Source organism: Dicentrarchus labrax, unplaced genomic scaffold (assembly GCF_905237075.1).
Source record: "Dicentrarchus labrax unplaced genomic scaffold, dlabrax2021, whole genome shotgun sequence".
In the NCBI taxonomy this organism is placed as follows: Eukaryota; Metazoa; Chordata; class Actinopteri; family Moronidae; genus Dicentrarchus; species Dicentrarchus labrax.
The window spans coordinates 24,144,693-24,157,295 of record NW_026136706.1 but is presented as its reverse complement, the minus strand read 5'-3'; the positions used below and the strand labels follow the sequence as shown (position 1 = coordinate 24,157,295).

Sequence of the window (12,603 nt, the reverse complement as noted above, 5' to 3'; positions counted from 1 at the left end):
AATGGAAGGTGTTTGTTGCTCCTACAAACAATTGATCTGGGCGAGCTTTTGGTGTTTTTTGGCACACAGAGAGGCCGGGCCGAGGCCCAGAGTGCTGACGAAAGGCTTAGCTAGTGTTAAGCCACTGTGGGCGGAGCATCACACTGTGAGGGGGGAGAGGGGTGGGGTGGGAGGTCGCACTGGGGGGGCTGGACTGCCCTCTGACACGACCCTGTCAAATGAGAGTGGAACCAACACGTACTGTAGACCACCCCAATAGCTCAGATTAAGGTAAGACACTGATTTTATCCATTTCATCAGTAACTGTATTCATTTACACTGTGTGCACTTTATGGGATAAGAGCCAGAGATACTTTTTCAATTGTTTTTTCCGACTACCCAATAGACACCAAGAGTTTTTCCATCAGATGAATTAAAAACAAGATGTCAGCATGTGTTTATCTGCTGGTGAGGAGCAGCACTCCTAACCTAAGCAGGACAAACGCAAATACTCTATAACAGAAGCTGGTTAAATATTCACCTTGTTTAGCACTGAACACTAAATAACATACACCAGGTATTCTAGAAATTCACCTAGACAATGTGCTCTCAGCAGCCATTCAGTGGGTCTAAATGAGCAACACCTCTCACAGCCTACACATGACAGAGGCTCACATTCATCACACACATCCAGCCACAGTGGAAAAAAATACACCTACAGTAGATAACAACACTTCTATTCTGGTGAGAAAAAGCATTACTGCCTGGTGGTATAATAAACATTTATAAAGATTACTGAATTTTATGAATTAAAAGTGACAGAAAACAAAAAGCTTTTCCACTAAATTATATATAAAACAGTACAGATGTTATTGAGCAGAATATATTATACTAGATAGATTAAGTTCCTTTTCTATAATTATTACTATTATAACTTGAGCTCACATGTAAAGTCAAACTTTTAAATATTGCCTCAAACACATAGTTTAACCTTACAAAGCCCACACAAATTAGGAAACAGGTATATAAGGTGCGTAGTGGGACATTGTGTTTACAACAGTAACAAGTGTGACATCAGAGGCCATTTATAGTTTTTCTATAGGGACACTGAGTGTGTAGTGTGCAGTGCTCACACTGAAAGTCCGCTTGTGTTTACCTGCTTTACAGAAGCTGAATGGAGCTTTAAGAATGCACTTTCATTCAGTATTGCACTGCCCTCAAGTGTTCACAGTTGAAAGCTTATACTGTAGTGTTTATACTAGAAAGGGTTTACAGCTTGAAGATATCTGTATGCACTATTTACTATGTCTAATAAAAAGGACACTTTGTTCACTGTAAGGAGACAAACACAAATGTCCGGGTATAATTTAAATACAGGGATCATTAATAAAGTACACTATGACCATGTCTGTCTTTCTCCACTGTATTACTGTAGGTAGCAGTAGCTGTTGTAACTGTAATACTACTAGTTTCAGTAAGTCGTAGAAAGCAATATCAGCAATTACAGAGTGCTTTACAGAGGGCAGGCATGGTAAAATACATTTAAAAAATAGTAAAAACCTTAGGCCAAATAGGAAGAACAAAGGCGAATATAAAATAGCAAATGCACATATGTACACATACATCCCCACATACAGCCTACTGTATAAAATATACTGATACACACACAACCTCAGACGCATGCGTATGTTTTCCAGATTAAAAGTGAGCTTTAAAGAACGACCTAAAAGAAGATGCAAGTATGACATTCTCTCAGGTCGTTCCACAGTATGGGCACATTGACAGCTCTGTCCTCTTCAGTCCTCTAGCCTGCATTATGGAAAGCCTGAGGCAGTACTTACTATTTACAAATTACTTTGTTGTTATTTTTTATATTATTAATATTGTTCCATTTGTATAAAATCCATAAATAAATCTAAAAAATAATGATGATGAGAACAGAATTGGTGATTTTAATATTCACAAGCTGAAAGTAGTACTGATAGTATTAGTAGTAATATTCATTGTAGCAGGAAAGGTACAAGCAGTAGTTTAGTACAAATGTCAGTATTAATGTAAGTAGTAGCATAACGCAAATAGGTCTTGAATGTTGTAGTATCATGTATTAGTGTCTACATAGCAGTATTGGAATTGTAGTAGTATCGGTATCACTATTTGTGGCATAGGATTTGTGGTAGTTGTAGAGTTGTAGTATCAGTTTACTGTGAATGGCAGTGACAGTGGCAGTGGTTACAGTAGTAGTATCAGTATTGTCAGCAGCGTAATGGTAACCCCTGTGCATTATGTCACTGTGGACTGTTCACAGGTTATGAATCTGTCAGAAGAGAAGAAGTTCCGCTGAGAGAGAATGAACCTTTGTAATCGGTGAGTAAACTAAACTGAACAGAAGCAAAACGCAACATAAAACCATCATCTCTTTGCTGCCTGTTCAAAACACTGGACCGTCTGTGTGTCTGTGTTCAATCATAAATTACAAAAAGATATATTGTCAGTTGTTCCATACCATTCTTTATTTTCTATATACCTTCTTACTAATAATTACATTGAGTTTTAATTTATTTTAAAATGATGTAGTTTTCATGAATTGAGTAGTACCGTTTTTTCATTTATCACTTAATTTACATTTTCTTATCAATTCTTTTCTGATTATTAATTTGTTCAATTAAAAGAACAAATTATCAATTCAAAGTTTAGTGGTTAACATGCTTGAGTCACCACATTGTTTTAATCATTATTTGTATTAGTTTTTTGTGAATTGAACTGAATGATATAATAGCACAACACTTTATTCATACTTCAAATTATAGATTATAGATTTCTTAAACTTTTTTGGTCTAAAACCCAAAAATATTCAATTTACAACAGGCTCGGGGGGTAACTGCTTACATATAACGAAGTTACATAGTCAGGATACAGAAAAAGAGTAATAATTGGGATTATTTGCAGGATTAAAATTTTAAAATACATTTAAAAATAAATAATGATACACTACCATCTACATGCACAGTGCACACAACACCACCACTCTGGTCTCGAGTGAAACTATAGCTAATCTTACAGTTAATCATTTATTATCATGGCCTCTAGTCAAAACAATGCTCTGGGTGGAAATTTCACCATTGTTTTGTCTTTAAAGCAGAAAAGGGCAGAAAAGGGAACAACATCACAGTACCCTGCACTTCAAGTTCTGCCTTCGAGCTGTGAAAACGTTTGATAGATTACTCCCGGAGTTTGCTTAGTGAAAAGTAAGTTTTTCTTTAAAAATAGACTGAGCAGAGGACACAATTTGATGCTTAAAATCCTGGCCTCCATTTTCCTTTCTAAGGTTACACTGTTTTATAGAATAGCTCACACATTATCTTATAGATATTTCTTTTCTTGTGACTTTATTTGCATATTTGGTATTGAGACTTTATTATTGTGATACCTGGATTAGGTTACTGACTACATTTTTTAAAGGTAATTAGTATTTGTATCAGATTACATTTTTAAAGTAAAAAAATGTTTGGCAATATTAACAGGTATATCGATCAAACGATTCATTAATTCATAAAATTGTTGTTGATTAATGTTTGACCAATGATTTCAGTGCCACCTAAGACACTGGCAATGCACTGCAGTCTTACTATGATCTTCTCTGAGGAAATGTAAATGTAAACTGATTTTGTGATAAGGATGTGGTCAGGAACATAAGGTATTTGAGGGTGGTTTACTCACTCTTCATTATTTGGCACTAGTTGGCAGTGGCTTTCCAAAATCGCTGGCACACTGAAATCCTTGAGGTCTTGTTAGATCTGTCAAAACAGAGTACCATGAAATGAATAGTGGGCTACAGACTGTGTAGTATTCACTTATAGTGTGGATTAGGCAGGCTGCCTTTGAATTCAATTTGTGAGGTTGTATTTATAATATAGAAAGTTAGGTACACGTTATGTTTAACAAGTGGTGAAATCGTTGGACCATGTTTGCTAGGAAAGTGATATTAAAAAAAGGACGTTGTGAATGGGTGGCTTAATGTTAGCCTATATGAAGTTGCATTTCTACATCATGTTTGTAGACTAAAACAGTCCATAACATAAAAGTCAGACAACAATGTAAAAGTCAACTTAAAGTAACTTAAAATGTGTCATGAACAGAAACACCCTGTCCCTAAATACAACCCCACCTGAAGGCACGAGCTGTACCAAAGCTCAGACAGGTTTAATCCAACTGCGTCACGCGCCCCCCCTCGTTGCTATGATACTAAAATAACTATGACAACTTCTAACTAAACGTCGTCTTTCACGTTTTACGCGTCGCGTTCCCCACCTGCGACGTCGACGATATGGCATCAATCAGCTGAACCTGTAAGTTAACCTCAATGTCTCAAACACTGGTTTAATAAACGCCGAGTTTAACAAGGTAGTTTTACGTCAAATAAACGTCAGCCTTTGCTTGTGACCATGGTCGTAGTTACACAACTTTTACCTTAACTCATAATAGGCTACATATTCATAAATGTCCTACAGTCTGTGGTTCAAAGGTCAGATAAAACCCAATCCTCCAACCCCTGATAAACGCCTGTAAAATTATATATTAATTTTAATGTTTTCCATGTTTAATTAATTCAACTTCTATATTTTTTTTCATTTAAAAGCTGAGGGAAACTTGCATTGTTTTAGAGCTGCAACAATTAAAGGTCGATTAAAGATCAGTTGTCAGTTATTAAATTAATCACAAACTGTTTTGGTAATTCATTCATCATTTTGAGACAGAAAATTTAAATTTTAAGAGAATTTCCAAATCCTCTGATCTCAAATGTCCATATTTTCAGTCCTCTATGACAGTAAATTTGAATATTTTTGGGTTGTGGACAAAGCCAGACTTGGCCTTGGGAAACACTGATCAACATTTTTCACCACTCTCAAACAATTAATCAAGAACATGATTGATAAATTAATCATTGACAATTAAATTTAGTTGCAGCCCTTATTGTTATATTTATTTTTCTTTTTAATTTTTATAGGCCTGAAAATATTAACTTTTAATGACAATTGTTTTTCAGTGTTATTTATACTTCTACTTTATTTCATTGCATGTCAAAAGAAACTTGTACTTTTGTCTCCAACGTTTATTTGACAGATGTAGTTTCTACTTATAAAATAAGATTATTTGTAATGGAGTATCTTTTCATTTCACTGTTTACTTTAATAAGGATACTTATTCCACGTCTAGGTAGTCGTGACCTAATGTTCTCCAGCTGTTGTGTGTGAGCAGCAGTTTCACCATCTGCATAAGACAGAGTGTGGTTAATGATTAACTTTTCATCTATTCATCAATGAGGACTTTACTCCATTTCTTTCAGTTCTCTATCAGCTTATAAAAACAGATTATTTAGTAATGTGAGATGAGTAAAAGAGGAGTTGCAAGGTAAATATGTACTGTCTGTGTTAGCATGTAGGCCTGTGCATACAGCATGTGAACGTGTATACCCATATGTACTACTGTTATGTACCATCTGGACCACAGAGCACTGTGTCAGACGCCTCTTGTCCTCACTATAGTTGGAGTCACCATCAGCACATTTCCAGCTTGTGTAAACACAATAAGAGCAAGGGTCGCCCACAGGTCATGTACACTGTCAGTGGCTTTTATAGTGGCTCTGTTAAAGTTTGACTCTGACACAAAAGCAACAGTGTGGGTACAAGGATTCATCTCTGTTTTAAACCAAACAGCAAAAGTAAAACAGTCCTTTTACTTGCTCAGATGTCAAAGTTTGTGAGCTTGACGGTTGACTGCGCAGTTGCACTTCATTCGCTGATAGGTGGGCCGTTTCAGCTTGAGCAGTGATGTTGCAACTCCAGTCCTTCAGGGAGGCTGTGTCATGTGAGAGTGAGGGCTTTTGTTTTTGAAAGATCAATCATTTGTGGTAAGTCTCGAAGCTGTAAGCTCTTGCAATGTAGAGTATTTTTTCATTTTGAGCTTTAAGTGTCTGTTTGCTGTTGGTGCCTGCAGTTATTTGTCTCACATGCAAAGCAACAAATCCAGATTCCAGATGACATGGGATGGGTACAAATATGAGAAGTGGCTGGTTGTGGTAAAGATTGGAAATAAATAACTAATTAGGTTTAACCAAGTCAGCAGTGTTTAGCATTAAGAGAGATTCTGAATGCTGAAGCTCCTTATTTTCAGTCAGTTATTATTCATGCAGTCAGCGCATGTGGTAAAATGACTAAAATATAAAATATTCTTGTATTGTACATGCTGAAATCAACAAGTGTCAAATTGAAAACTGATGACCGCTGTCCCCCGCAGAGAGGGAGGTCGCTGTGCAGAGATGGCTATGGTATGCCTGACAGACTTTGAGGAGTATGCTAAGGAGCATCTCTCAAAGGCCACCTGGGATTACTATGCAGCTGGAGCGGACGAATGCTGCACCAGGGACGACAATCTACTGGCTTACAAAAGGTACAGTGGGGAAAATAAAGTTCACCCAGACATTCAAGGTCATCACGGATACACAATACAAGCGCATCAATAGTGTTTTACATGACAGCCTTTATCTACAAACAGCACAGAGATTAAACAGTATGTTTCATTACATTTACAACTACACACATGCTGTTGTTGTACAACGTGTAGCAATATAGAACTGAGGATCACATGTGGACACAGCCTGTTAGAAGCGATAAATTAAATATTTTGTGGACCTTTGACTGCTGTACCTGATTTCTGAATATATTGCATAGTATGTGTGGTTGCGATGCCTTATAACCATTAACAGGCAGTTGCATTTTACCCAGTACTGATGCTGCACTGTTCCTCCAACCCCCTGCAGGGAATAAGGAACTGTTCTGAAAGTTGCATTACCAAAGGGACAAAGATCCAGGTCATGATCTTTTTTTATCTCACCAGAAAATTCCTCTTAGCTTTCCTAATGTCTCCATGAAGACTCATAGGCTGCTTTTCCTCACTGTAATGGTTCTGTACATATATGTTTTTGCTACAGCAAGCCTGTTACTAGGCATTTGTTTGCTGGTGCTCTTGGGGTCAGGTTAGAAATGTTCCCCAGCAGGAATAGAGACTGGGCTGTGTCTTGGACAGATGGTCATAGTCATAGCTTTGGGAAAACAGAATTCCAGTCTTCTGTCTCTTCTCATTCAAAGAAATATGACCTGTCCAAAAAAAAACCCCGCATGATATCAACTCAAGAAGTATTCCTCTTAAAATAATGACTTTATTCGACAATACTGGATAGTAAGATTTTTTAAAGCTTTGGTTCGGTTCCATGGTAATGTCAAGATCTCCAAGTGAGGAACATGAAGCAGAAAAGAACACTTACATATATATTTTACAGTGACATGCTAGATAAATTTTTTGGTGGTGGTATTTCAAATGCAATCAAATTTGATATGTTGACTAAATAATGAGATATATTAGATGTGCCCTTTTTTAATTGTTTTCACATTATTCATGGCATTGCAGCTATTACTCTAATATCTGTAATATATGGTGTATCAGGCCATTATGGGCAAAGTTTCAGATCAATGAGCCTGACTGCTTTGGTTTTGTAGGATGTTTGAAGAATGTACCTTGCTTTCTCACGTATTTAATCCAGGCAAAAACAGACATCAGTGTCTGTTCATTGTGCATAAATCATTACAGATGTATTTTACCCAATCCTACACCGATCAGCTGTAGCATTATGAGCACTGACAGGTGAAGTGAATATCACTGATTATCTGGTTATCATGGCATCTGTCAGTTGGTGGGATATATTAGGCAGCAAGTGAACATTTTACCGTTAAAGTTGCTGTGTTAGAAACAGGAAAAATGGGCAGCGTGAGGATTTCAGCAACTTTGACAAGGGCCACATTGTGATGGCTAGACGACTGGGTCAGAGCATCTCCAAAAGTGCAGCTCTTGTGGGGTGTTCCCGGTCTGCAGTGGTCAGTACCTATCAAAAGTGCTCCAAGGAAGGAAAAGCGATTAACCAGAGACAGGGTCATGGGTGGCCGAGGCTCATTGATGCACGTGGGGAGTGAAGGCTGGCCCGTGTGGTCCGATCCAACAGACGAGCTTCCGTAGCTCAAACTGCTGAAAAAGTTAATGCAGGTGTCAGAATATACAGTGCATCACAGTTTGATGGTATGGGGCTGTGGCTGATTAGTGCTTTAGCTAGTCCTAACATGGTCATCTGTGCTTCACACTTCCGTAGGATCCGTCTGAGGCCTCGTATCCTGCGGGATGTGTCAGTGAGCGACACACGGACCACGGTGCAGGGGACAGAAATCAGCTTTCCAGTTGGTATTGCACCTACAGCCTTTCACTGCCTGGCCTGGCATGAAGGAGAGGTGGCCACAGCTCGGGGTGAGGACTGTCTGTGTGTACATTATGTGGAATAGTGAGTGTTGTTCCTGGTTGTAGTGAAGTATAGGAAAAAAACTTAAATCAGAATGTCTTTCTGTTAATTCAAAGGCTTTGTTACAGAATAGATTTTATGTTTTAAACTTAATTTGAAGGGTTATACTGTAAGCTCCTGCATTGGCTGAGAAAGCTTTTTGCCTGTCTTATGAATCTCTTTCTGAAAGAGAGTTTTCATAATACAAATAGATGTTGTTCCTGACAAGTTTGTGTTATGGAGACAGAAGGTTTTTATCCAGTAACAATGTTAGTATACATTGCCAACACTAGATGGGAGCATAGGCGTGCAAAAGAGGGCTGAAGGTACTCCAATGGTATTTTAATCTGCACAGACAATCATTTTGAAGCTAATTTAATCCTCAACTAATAAACTTAAAGCCAATTATGTTTCAATGATAAATGAAATATATAGTTGTTTAGTAAAGGCACTGGTAGTCATGTGACAAGAAGACAATTCCTGTTCTTACATTTCTGAAAGCCTGAGGCAGCTTACTGTGACACTGAACTTCTCAGAAGACTTGTAAATTCAATCTTCAATAAGCGCATTAATCATTTCTCAACCTCCGCCTCACAGCCACAGAGGCACTCAACACATGCTACATCACCAGCACTTACTCCACCTGTTCAGTGGAGGAGATTGTGGCAGCAGCACCAAACGGTTACCGCTGGTTCCAGCTGTATGTGTACCGGGACCGGAAGCTTTCAGAACAGATTGTACACCGTGTAGAGGGGCTCGGCTACAAGGCCCTGGTCCTCACTGTCGACGTCCCCTACACCGGTAAGCGCCGCAACGACATCCGCAACCAGTTCAAGCTGCCACCACACCTCAAGGTCAAGAACTTTGATGGAGTCTTCCAGGTAACCGTTTTTTTTTTTGTTGTTTTTTTCAACATTATTCAAAATGTTAAGAAATAGCAGGAGAAATAAAATGAGACAAGCCAAAGATAAGACTGAACAAGATAAACTTAGATAAGAACAGATGAGACAAAACAAAGAAAATACAAGCTACATAAGACTGATTCAGGAACAATTTCTACAATAGGTGATTAATAAAGTATATATCTTCACTACTTCACTGGTGTAATATTTCCTACTTTTATTAGGTAAATTATTCCTACCCATGTTGCCATTTTTTATGATTGTACTGTTACATCACGTGTACATTTCCAGATGTCTGGCTCATAATTTTGTAAAGATTTTCTTGCCATATATTTATAGTTCTACATTGTTCACTTCAGATACAATTATTGCTCATCTCAGTACTAATTTAACTACTAATTGCTTACCACATACAGTATTACCATATAGCTTGTTAAGTCAGTTTAAGGCGTTATCGGTAAAACTAAAAGCAACAGTAGCAGTCCAGAGAATGTGAGGATGTCAACTGGACACTTACAACAGTTGTACACTACAAAGACTACGGTCTAGACCTGCTCTATTTTGAAAAGTGTCCTGAGATAACTTTTGTTATGAATTGGCGCTATACAAATAAAATTGAACTGAATTGAAGCAGGAGGCAGCAGTCCCAGAGGAGTACGGGATCCCAGCCAACACCTTGGACCCCTCCATCAGCTGGAAGGACGTGTACTGGCTGCAGTCCATCACTCGCCTGCCTATTATCATCAAGGGGATCCTGACCAAGGAGGATGCAGAGTTGGCCGTGGAGCATGGCGTCCAGGGAATTATTGTATCAAACCATGGGGGGAGACAGCTGGACGGAGGCCCAGCATCGGTACTTACATACCATGTTGTTTCTAATGTCACATTTATAGAAGTGGATGCAATTGTATGCTAGAAGAACAGAAATGAGCAGCCAAAGCAGTAGTGGTGTGGCTTGAGTAGTGTTAATAGCAATATGCTTATTAAGTTAACATGAACAGCAGTAGCAGGAGCTCTCACTTACTAGTAGTAACAATGTAGCAGGATTCATTGTTGTAAAATCAAAAAGGCTCTTTCCAAGAGTTAGATGAGAAGAATGATACCACTCTAATGACAGTACCAGCACCGCTGAATCTCACTAATGAACACATATCATTAACATCTTATATCTTCATCTTCAAGTGTAAAAACAAACAACAGGTTGCGCTTTTATGCTTTTCCTGAAGTCTTGTCACATTGAGGTTGCTAGGCAACCATGGGAGACTCCAGGATGTCACTGCTGTGAATGAAATAGTTTGCCACATAACCCCCTGTAAAACCATAGTGAGAGGTGCTGGTTTGTGTTACCTTTGGACAGAGCCAGGCTGGCTTTGTCACGGTAGTTGTATTGATCTTCTCACACTGCAAGAATGTAGCATGTTTACCAAAATATCAAACTTTCTTTAGTGTTACCAGTAGTAACGATATTGCTGTTGTGTCTGACTGTGATAGAGCTGAGCTGTACATACTATGATTTTGATCTGGTTTTGAGGTAGTCACAGTGTTCCTCAAAAACATCAATCTTTGAAAAATACTGCAGTTTCACATTATTGCTTTGGTAATCCTCTTTCAAAAGAGTGAAATACAGATTATAGTCTGTCGTAACATATGGGGTCAAACCAGGTCATGTATAGTTTCTTCAATGGGAACTGTCTGTTCTTCAAAGGTAAAGTGCTGCTTAGCAGTGCAGTCAAGCTTAGGTTCAGTGTGAGTCACCAAAGCAAAAGTTTAAACCTGTTGCTTTTTACCCTGGGGGACCTGTATCAGCGCCAGAAGGGAGAAAAGCCTAGACGGAAACACATCTACACTTACCAGCATGTGCACTGTTACTCTACAGTGCATTGGCCTTATATCTTCACCTCTGTTGCTTACAGATTGACGCGCTGTCAGAGATCGTGGACACAGTGCAGGGCAGGATCGAGGTCTATTTAGACGGAGGAATCAGGACAGGAAGTGATGTACTGAAGTCGCTGGCCTTGGGAGCCAAGTGTGTTTTCATTGGCCGTCCAGCAGTGTGGGGCCTTGCATATAAGGTACAAAAAACAACGCTGGTTACTGTGTGATTGTGTGCGTGTGTACTTGTGCTTATGCTTGTGTTTGTGTGTTTTGAGATTGATTATAACCACATGTAAGGTTTTTTTTTATTTAAATATTACTTAGCTTATAACCCACATGTGCAGACTCCACATACTAAGCCACTGTCCTTGACAGTTAAAGTTTATTATTGAAGGGTATTGACACTGTTGGAGCTAGGCCCTTGGTGTAAGGTTTACATGGTAACTATTCTTTATTCAAACAGTTATCAACTTGTAGAGCTGTTATGCTGTCTGAACTTAATAAAATCCATTAAGGGACTGTGGGATTTAAAATCATAGCTTACAGGAATAAATCAGTCTCTATCTGTCAAGCAGTAAAAAAGTAAATAAATGAAGCTTTTTCAGCAGGAGAAACAATAGTGTCTTAAAGCTAAGTCTGATGTATACTGGTGTTAATTTTATAGATAGGATTATATTTTGCCCTTTTTTGTAATTGTGTGTCATGTGTGATCTTTCAGGGTGAAGAAGGAGTGAGGGAAGTCCTGCAAATCCTAAATGATGAGTTCCGTCTGTCTATGGCTTTATCAGGTGAGAGATGTGAGGTTCAGTCACTAAAACAAAAAAATGAAAACTTTAAATCTTAATATTTTTAATATATTTTCTGCCAAAAGTAGAAGAGCAGCAATATTCTGTCTCTACTGAAACAACAATTTATATATTTATCTGATCCAGGTTGCAGGAACGTGGCAGAAATCAACAGGAACCTCATTCAGTTCTCTAAACTCTAATAGACCAGCAGAGGACAGCACTGAGGACAATAATGGCACCCACCGAACAGGACTGAACCAACCAACAGTGTTGAACAAGAGCCTGAGACTCCCCCATTACAAACTGAAAGACGTTCACCTCAGAACTCATGACTTTATCATGTCAGGAAACATGGAACATGCAAACAGCTTCCATAATTTGGAAAATGACTTAATGTCTGATATCCAACATGTATTCATGCAAGAGTGTGAGAGACACTCTGTCTCGAGACAGTGTCTTGGGAAAGCTGAAGGTCGGTGGCAGATTTAGCAAATGAGTAATGAAAGTGTTTTTGCTGTTGTATTGGAGGGGATTTCATTTAACTTTATTATAACAAATGCAACTGACAATGACAATACACTGCAGTTTGAGATGCTGCCAGTGCTTGTGGTTAAATAAAAGCCAGCTGAGGTGATGAAGATCTGTTGCTCTGAGTCTGTTATTACCACAATGTTGATTA

General features: G+C 38.5%; 1 protein-coding gene across 6 annotated transcripts; it reads left to right on the top strand.

Annotated features, from left to right (window-relative positions):
- Positions 1-215: 215 nt before the first annotated feature.
- On the top strand, positions 216-12,562 carry hao2 (hydroxyacid oxidase 2 (long chain)). Of its 6 annotated transcripts, none has more exons than XM_051403641.1 (9): positions 216-270; positions 2,285-2,343; positions 6,274-6,426; positions 8,177-8,328; positions 8,957-9,240; positions 9,896-10,114; positions 11,175-11,333; positions 11,855-11,924; positions 12,069-12,562. In XM_051403641.1, the coding sequence occupies exons 2-9, from the start codon at positions 2,327-2,329 to the stop codon at positions 12,122-12,124; spliced, it is 1,110 nt and encodes a 369-aa protein (XP_051259601.1). In that variant the 5' UTR covers positions 216-270; positions 2,285-2,326; the 3' UTR covers positions 12,125-12,562. The 6 variants fall into 6 exon arrangements, with proteins under 6 accessions (XP_051259601.1, XP_051259600.1, XP_051259603.1 ...); XM_051403640.1 differs by having other exon boundaries at positions 218-270; positions 9,893-10,114; XM_051403643.1 differs by lacking the exons at positions 216-270; positions 2,285-2,343 and adding an exon at positions 3,089-3,224 and having other exon boundaries at positions 9,893-10,114.
- The last annotated feature ends 41 nt before the right edge of the window (positions 12,563-12,603 follow it).

Excerpts from the sequence above, each read along its gene's own strand:
- hao2 (XM_051403640.1), top strand. Across the intron at positions 6,427-8,176 it reads AATCTACTGGCTTACAAAAG|GATCCGTCTGAGGCCTCGTA; the intron begins GTACAGTGGGGA and ends ACACTTCCGTAG. Across the intron at positions 11,925-12,068 it reads TCTGTCTATGGCTTTATCAG|GTTGCAGGAACGTGGCAGAA; the intron begins GTGAGAGATGTG and ends TATCTGATCCAG.